Source organism: Pteropus vampyrus, unplaced genomic scaffold, assembly GCF_000151845.1.
Source record: "Pteropus vampyrus isolate Shadow unplaced genomic scaffold, Pvam_2.0 Scaffold42, whole genome shotgun sequence".
In the NCBI taxonomy this organism is placed as follows: domain Eukaryota; kingdom Metazoa; phylum Chordata; class Mammalia; order Chiroptera; family Pteropodidae; genus Pteropus; species Pteropus vampyrus.
The window spans coordinates 150,097-159,215 of NW_011888823.1; the positions used below are offsets into that span (position 1 = coordinate 150,097).

General features: G+C 38.6%; 1 protein-coding gene across 2 annotated transcripts in view; it reads right to left on the reverse strand.

Annotated features, from left to right (window-relative positions):
- Positions 1-424: 424 nt before the first annotated feature.
- ACSL3 (acyl-CoA synthetase long chain family member 3) overlaps positions 425-9,119 on the reverse strand; it is a 37,193-nt gene continuing 28,498 nt past the window's right edge. The window contains exons 14-15 of one of the 2 annotated variants that reach the window (XM_023529723.1): positions 4,045-4,139; positions 425-2,033 (exon numbers count right to left, since the gene is read on the reverse strand). In XM_023529723.1, coding sequence (XP_023385491.1) covers positions 2,019-2,033; positions 4,045-4,139 — 110 coding nt within the window. In that variant the 3' untranslated portion in view covers positions 425-2,018. Of the gene's footprint in view, positions 2,034-4,044; positions 4,140-5,462; positions 8,773-9,119 lie in introns of those variants that run through there. The other variant, XM_011358510.2, reaches the window with a different exon arrangement.

Sequence of the window (9,119 nt, forward strand, 5' to 3'; positions counted from 1 at the left end):
CTGCCTTCATTTCTCTTTCACTCATGATTGGTGTATCCCTGGGAAAGAACACCACGATTCCGTAAATGACTCAAAAGGCATGTGAAGTTATTATTTATAATCGGAGACAAAAGGAGGAAAGGAGGGAGGGAGGGAGGCGGGAGAATGGAAGTGGGTGGGGGGAATACATGACAAAAACCAAAACAGAACGAAACCTAACGGACACGCGATCCCTAGACACCCCGGGAGTGAGCCAGCCTCGGGCACACTGCACACCATCTTTCCCCTTGTTCCCTGCGTTTTAGCTCGGATTAAAGGCTGAAATGATTGGTTAATGAGACTAATACTGCAGCAAACACTTATTCAGAGTCACTTAGAAGAAAGACCTATTACATGACATGACAAATACAACAACGACAACAAAAATCTCTAAAGTACCCACATCCTCTGGAATTTAAATTTACTCAAGGAATCAGGATACCCACGTTCAAAACAAAATACCAAGTGGATAGCATGCAAAACTTTTAAGATGTGATCTAGCCGGGCCACTGTCAGAGGAAACTGAGCAACTTTTGTCATCGAACAGAAAGAGCTCGTCCACCCAGCGCTAGCAGAGCCAGATACTACACACCAAGAACGGCCGTGGAGAAAGACTGGCTATTTTATTGATGAGCGGTGCCATCCCGGAGAACAGGAAGCTAATGTGCAAAAGCTCGAACTCCCCACTGCTGTGTAGGTTACAGATTCTACAGGGCGCAATCACAAGACACTGAGGGTTGGGGTTCGGGGTCGTGCTGGGAGTCCATCAGCCAGAGGTGAGGTATGGGTGATAAGTCATTTCTTCAGGTCTTGAGGACAGTTCTGAGGTCTTTTCTGGGGTCCCTCTGTCTGGTCCCATGGGAAAGTAGCCAGGGGGTTGTTCCACCTTAGGACTCAGGAACTGAAATGTAACTTAGGTCAAGATGCCATCTTTAGCCTGCCAGGGGTCTGGACGTGTGACCATTAGTCAGGTCTGGGCTGCTGGCTTCTGCTGCCTGGCGGGGTTGCTGATGTCCCGGGGGTGGGGCGGGGGGGAAGGCTGGGTCTCCGATGGGTGTAGAAAAAGATGATTTCTGGAGCTAGGGTTTCAAAATAAATTTAATCAAAGTCATAAGGATCCTCATTTTCACTTTCAGGAAAATGTAAGAGGAAAAAAGTACCTTTTTGAATTTCCCATTTCTCATGGGACCTATTTTTAAAAATTAGCAAATTGTGTACACTTTTTTAAATGGCTGATCTAAAAAAAAAAAAAAAATACCATCTGACCTGATATTGATAAAGTTCTACATTAAAAGAGGATATAACAAATCTACTGCATATACATAAAGATTTAGAAAAGAGTCATTTGGAGACAAAAGTTACACAGAATTCGGTTATAGAAAATTTTCAATAAAGTAATGAATGAATAAATAAGAGGAAAACATCAGATTAAGAATGTGAAAATAAAGATATACAGAACAGGGAAACTGGGAAAGAATCACCAGAGAAAAATTTCCTTAAATGCAATAGAAGACATACTCGAATATCACATGATAAAGATAGAACGAACAGAACGAGATTGAAAAGCAGTAGTGTTAACTGAAGGAAGCTTCCAAAAAATAGACACATACAGATTTGCCTTGAATCGTGTCCCCCCTCCAGAATACAGGTATGTTGATGTCCTAACTCTTGGTACCTCAGAAGGTGAGCTGATTTGGAGTTGGGGTTACTGCAAATGATCAGGTTCAGATGGGGGAAATGTGGACACAGATACACACAGAGAGAAGATGATGGAAGATGGGGAGAAAGCTACGTGAAGACAGAGATTTGGGGCGACGCATCCACAGTGCCAAGGAAAGCCAGAGATCCTGGCTAACCACCAGCAGCTGGAGAAGGCGTGGAAGGATTCTCGCCGAGGCTTCAGAGGAGCAGGCCAGGCCGATACTTTGATTTCGAACTTCCAGCCTCCAGAATTGCAAGAGAATAGACTTCTGTTGATTTAAGGCACCCAATTTGTGGTATTAGGTTAGGCAGCCCTAGGAAACTAACATAAACACAATGAGATAAGAAAATAAAAGGATTTCTGGTTATTTCTTTACCAAAACATAAAAATTTCAAGAGTTTTTTTCTTAAAAAATTATTAATTTTGCCAGGGTAAGAAAAAGTTAAAAAGCCTTAAGCTATTTATTCTCATAAGTTTGGATTTCTATGATAGTAGTAATGTCATTATTAAAAATTTATGAAAAGCATGAACAGGAAAATAAGTTAGCTACAGTTCCATAACTACCACGTCAGCATATTTCCTTCCAGGCTTTTCTTTCTGCAATATACATGCAACGTATGTGCACACACACACACACACACACACACACACACAATTTTATGATGCGCAGTGCCTACTAAATTTTCTCACTTCTTCCCCCAAATAATTCATAATATGAAATCATTCTCATGATATAGAGTTGTATAAACACATTTGTTGCCTATATAATCAATCCAGTGGGTGTTTAGCTGTTTAGATGTTAGGACACAGGTGTTTCTAATAGAAAGTTACTATAAACAACTTCACAATGAAGGTCTTTGTGCAAGAAATCTCAATCCACATCTGATGGGCATTTCCGTAGAGTGTCCCACAAATGGAATTAATGGGCAAAAGACACAGACACATTTTTTTCAGCCTCAGATGCATCTTGCTTTCCAAAATAAGATGAACTGTTGATCACTGGACAAGGTTTAAAGCAGGTTCCGGTGGCTACTGGTGGCCGTGGCTATGGAACAGCTATGTTCCCATACATTTGTGGGGACTTTTTATTCTCAGGAGTCTTGCTGTACTTCTCATGGAGCAGAAATCATTCAAACCAAGACAGGTTGGTAAGTGATGATGGTGTCAGCAGCAAAGCTGAACAGAGGAGTCTCACGCAGGACAAGCAAAGGGCCCAGCAGAGTGCCCTGGGCTGCCTGGGGACAGCAGCCCCACAGCAAGGTTGGGCAGCTGAGGGGTCAAGAGGGCCATCTCTCGGCACAAGACGCATGGCTTCCAGGACAGCACATTGCTGGAGTGTTAGAGCTGGGTGTCCCCCAGGAGCACCTGCCCGCCCCTCCCCTTCCTCCAAGCCAAGGGAGCCTCCTGCCCATCCAGGCCTCCCATTAAAGCCATCCTCTAAACGCATGCAGACCTTCAGTCTTCTGTACCCTCCTCTCGTCCAGAGTCGAACATGGGGTACTTCTGCGGGACACCAGGGTCCAGCATAGAGCAGTGAGGGCTGACAAAGCACAATGGCGAGGAAGGGCATTGGCGCTATAGGCTTTTATGAATAAAATTTGAGAAGCTGGAGCATCAAATTATTTGGGCAACACAGTGGTACGTTTTTCATTCCTATTTTGATGAATATGGGACTTTGAGATCATAGAACAAATCTCCCACAGCTGTGTTGTTCTAACAGCTCCATGTTTTCCCCAAGGGGAAGCCAGGAGTCAGGGATGGGGTCCGGGAGGGGGGCGGCACACACACACACATCCCTCCCTAGGAACCTCTAACCTTGCCTTTCGTAACCTTTTATCTTAATGTCACTGTGGTCATGAAGGAAACCAAAGTGATGTTAAGATTCTACACGTTTCATGGTAAAGCGCAAACACTTTAGAAAAGGTCCGTGACTTAGAAATATCAATCGTTGTAAGCCACTCAAACCAGTTTTCTAGGATCCTCCATAATTTTATCAATTTCTTTCATGCTGTAAAGAGGTCCTGAGAACAGAGTTTGAGAGCCGCTGCCTTAATCAATACGTGACAAATCATACAGGTATAAAATCCTGTGACTGGAAAATATTGATAGTCTGTAGGGACTGCCCCTCCCTTATTCAACAAGTGAGAGCTCATACATGTTCTAAAAAATTAAAAACCTACAAATGTGAAGAAAGTGGGGAAATCTTTAGCTAGCATGCAACCCTTAGTCAGCATCAAAGAATTTATACTGGACAAACTCCACAAACGTGATTATAGCAGAATCTTCACTTGTAGCTTGACCTTGATAAACATGAAAGGACTCACCAAGAATTCTGTGAAGAACTCTGTGACATGGAACGTGTGGCTCATCCCTCTCTCAACTTGAGAAGACGCATTCCAGAGAAAAATCTGTAAACGTACTAAATGCAGGAAAATGTTCAGCATCAAAAAACTCATACTGGAGAGAAATCCTTTTCTATAAAAATTGGTCGTGCAGAACGGGCTTCAATGAGACCTCCGTTTCTTTGGATGACGTAGAAGCCTCCCAAGAGAATAACCTTTCTTCCCAGAGAACTGAGGGTTCATCTAACCAGGAAGCTCCAAGTGGGAGAAGCTGCTTCTGAATGAATCCCACCAAAATAAAATGTTCAAAGGGATCAATAAATAAGGAGCCCACAGCAGAAGGGTTTGCTGGTGTTTTTAAAAAATGCACGTCGCATTAAATGCAGACACATATACGCGTTATCGTTTTAACATTTTAATTCAAAAGAAAAGTTCTTTAACACCAGCAGGGAGACCAAGTCCCATGTGATGGCACAGGGGATAGAGGTGACTTCTAAACAGATGTGCCCTTGTCACCTTGCTGCACGTGGACCAATCAGAAGGGAATCTGAAACAGAAGTGTTTTGCTGGGGGGCGTCAGACCGAAGACTTAAATCAGGCTGTATGTGTACATAGCTTGCTGTTTTTATATGGTCAGAAGACTCTTTCCATGACAGTATAGCCCTGGCTTATCCTAAAATTATAGACATATTTCAAGTAGTAAAAATATTGAGCTACCAATGTTTAAGAGAATAATCCAAGGAAAGTTAATGACAGAGAAATGAGGCACTTCAAACGAAAAAACACATTGAAGCTCCTAGATGCTAAAGTACAAGTTTTGGTAGTAACAGGATTACATTCAAAGACCTACTTTTATTAAAACGTTCGTATAAAGGCACATATATCCAGTTTTGTTAGAAATAGTCATTGGTAGTTGAAGTCAGGGAGGGATTGGTTTCTGAGAATCACCCAGAACTTTTTCTCCCACGATCAGAGGATGAAAAGGTTGGCACAAAACAAGCCACACTGCTGCTACCGACACAAGTTTTAATTTTTCTATTATTTGTATTCAAGACTTAATGCTGTGCCAATAAGCGTAGATGACATTTTATGAGCACTGACTTTAAAACGCTGACAGCATCGCTTCTGTGCAATCAAAAAGAAGGGATAGAAAGGGGGAACTCGGGAAGGGTTGGGGCGATGTAAGAATAGCATGCTAGGAAATGAAGGTTAAGAACAGAATTTCTAGAAGGAAAAAAAACTTCTCTTCAAACCGATGGCTAAGCCAAGAAAGAAAATTCCCACCAACTTCGTATTCAACAAGTGTTTCAGGAATGTCAACTGAAGTTTGACTTTATTATGAAGGGAGCTTTTTTCAGAGAAACAAAATATTAAGTTTTAATATAAGAAATGTTTTTACGTATCTTTATTCTTCGAACTTCATGTCAAATTACAAAGTCCACACCATGTAGTTTAAGATATACACTTCTTCAGGCAATAACCAAGAAAACACTGAAAATGAAATCACAGTAAACAATCAATTTTTAAGTATAGAAATCATGTTACATTTCAGTGTGGTCCAATACGACAGTCTAAAAGTAGACCCCCTTTATAACATCACAGATGTACACTTTTCTTACTCAAAGAAAGCCCACAAAGCGATTTTTTTAAGTTTTAAAGTTATATCACAGGGCTAATTGCTTAAAACTATAAACTCTTGGAATGTTGGCAGGAAGGTTATGCCAGGTTCATGTTTTTAAACACTGATGAAAACTTGCAAGCTTTAGCGAACATCGTAAAAACCAAATCCATTACTTAATAACAAAGTCATACTTAGAAAGTAGATATCGCCTTCAATTTTGTTATTGGTACAATTTTTAACCCTTTTCCTGTTTAGAAAAAGTTTGCTAACTTCTTGTGCAGGAATGCTGCATTTTCTAGGATTTGGCATTTTCAGCGATCAAGAAAATTACTATATTTTTGTAAATGGAATTAACCATTGCTAAAACCAGAATGCTATCAATAGAATGATGTCATTTGTTTCTAAAGACTATCGATATACTAGAGCAATGCAAAAATAATAATAAAAGCAAGATAGTTCATGGCAAACTTTGGGGGTGAGGTTAGGGCTGTAATCCACGAGTTATCTCAGGGTAAATGCTGCAGCTGCAAGCATTGCAGGCGAATGTTCTCGGGGCAAACGGGAAACGGGTTAATGAAATTTAAGTTAAAAAACACCGGCAGGGGACGTGGGAGGGGTATATGTAGGGAGAGATAAGGAGGTACCAGCTTGAAACTGCTCAACTTACTGAACGGAGAAGGGTTCAGGAGTCTTCATACAGCTGATCTCTAGAAAACGACAGCTCTTAGGATCCATTCTTTTAGGATCTATAGTTTGTATTCAGATGTGTGTAACAGATTTGGTAATTCTTTGAAATTTCAAGTTTTCCTCCCCAAGTATCTTCTGGTTCTACTATTATTTCTTTTAATAGGATTATTGTTTTTCTAATCAACCAATTTTTTTGTTTTTGAAAGGGTAATATTAAAACATACTATTTTTCAAGTCATTAAAGGTGGTTTGGGTTAGAAAGTAATTTGTTTAAAGGGGATTCTACTTATTTGATTTCATATTTGCTGTGACATCTACACCTGGCATTTGGTATTCTAGGACTGAAAGGAATTATTAAAAATGAGAAAAATGAAACGCGATACAGATTAAATCAGCCTTATTAGATGTTTCTGAAAAGAAACAACTTTTATTCTGCATCAGTGATAAACTATATATCCATCTGACACTATTTCAAGTCACAATTTGCAATATCTCTCCGTTGAAGCACTGAATCTTCTTTTTCTAAATATGACCTTTTAAAATCATTCGAAAGCAATTATTCTGAAGATAAAGCATCTGAAAAAATTCAACCTATCCCGACTTTAATTTTTAGATCACGACATCCTGATACAGAAGAGGCTCCATTCAATTTCCTTCATATTTTCACTTCTTGGTGATTTTTTCCAAATTTTATGATAAACTATAACAAGGAGAATAACATTGAAAACATAATACAAATATACAAGAATACAAGTAAAGTTCAAAACAGAACACCATATTGCAATATCTCCAAGTATGATGTGTTTGTCATATGCCCCAAAACTATAGGGCCTTTGGTCCTCAACACAGATCCACATTTTTTTTTTTTTTGCCTTTTGATGTCTGAAGTAGACAAGAATCAAGAAAATAATTAAAGTCTTGATTTGAACACATCTTAATTGGTGCAATATTACTCTTAATAATGCTCAAATAACAATAGACAAGCAATACATATAAAAAGACTATGTATCATACAAGCAATGTTTTTAGGATCACAAATAACTTGCACACTGACATAAAAACCTACAAATTAAATCTTACCTCATTAAGTTTTCATGTAAATTAGTAAGAATACTATTATCCGAAGCATTCTAAATTACTTCATTTTCTAGTGTAGAAAGGTAATGGTAGAAAGCGCGTTTTTTAGTAAGCTACCAATAGACACTGACACACGCACACGCACACGCACACGCACACACACCAGTGCAAACTATCAAAAGAGAATTCTAATTTTCAAGTGAAAAATATTAAACCTCTACACTAAAAGTAGGAGGGCTGCAGAGTGTAAATTTCCATTATAAATGTGACACATAGACAACTCAATGTACATATGGTCAGTAAAATAAAGAATAACTTTCTATCCTTCTTTTAGGTTCTAATCTGTCCAATTCTAAAAGTTTGATATGGTCCTGGTTTTGACAGCTAACTAGAAGACTCTGAAAATTTTCATGGTAAGCTACCAGAGACTAATTATCCACTGGTGTTACACTTGCTATATTTGCTTCTTTAGTATTAAGCCATAACCCTCTCCTGCTATTTTGTTTCATGCGGCACCAACCAAACTTCATTTTTTTCTAATAAAAATAAATATATAAAGAAGACACTGTCAGGCATATATTCACAAAGTCTCAATTTCTTAAAACATAAGTATGGGTATATTTATTTCTCTCAAATGCATACAAGACAATAATTACACAGCAACAAAGCTTTTGTTCAACAATGATTTGATCCATAAGCATTTGAAATTTACATAATTTCACATCCATACCCTTACATTTTTAAATACTTGTAAGTAAAAAAGCCCCCCAAATAACCAATCCTTATATTTCCTATTTATCCCTCTATACATCCAAACTTTAAAAAGTTACAAACTGAACATTATACAGAACATATAAATCATGTTTAAAAACTTGAGGTTTTAAAATCACTGTTCCTCAATATGATTCAGAAAAGTCCTCATGCTGACAAGGGCAGTCCTAGGTGGTAAAGCAAATTGCAGGAGGAGAAGAAAGAAGAGACAGACACAAGTTTGCTGTCTTAATATTTTACTCATCCTGTCAGTTAAAAATGGTGATGTCATGAGAAATAACAGTTTAGATTTAATATGAGGAATGGAGTTTTGCCTCACAGTTTGAGACATGCATTTCAAGTATTTTCCTATTTGATCTGAGCTCCCTGTAGCAGACTGATACTGAAAGAGAATAATTATTTCCGTCCATACATTCGCTCGATGTCCGCCTGGTAATGTGTTTTAAGCTCTTTGCGTTTCAGCTTGAAGGCATCTGTCACTAGACCGGTTTCAGGGGTCCACGGTTCAGGACTCAAACGAATTTTTACTGGAATTTCAAACTTTTCCAGACTTGCTGAGATGGTGGAACCAAAAAAAAAAAAAAAAAAGTAAATTTGAAGTCCTGAAAAATGTACAATTAAAATTCTTAGCAAATAGTGTAAATTCCCTGGTCTGTGAGCACCTGTCAAATGCACAGCCAACACCCTCTAAGCAATCCACCCATCAGAAATACTAGTAGAAGTAAAGACACAGATACGCATGAGAATTACAATAGCGAAAAAACTTTAAATACACGTCCATTAATAGAATGAGTTGAATTATGATACTGGCATAAAATAGAACGCAATTCGATCATCGAAAATAAGTTAGATCTACATGGTATTATGGTATGAATACATAAAGTTTTTACAATATATTGTT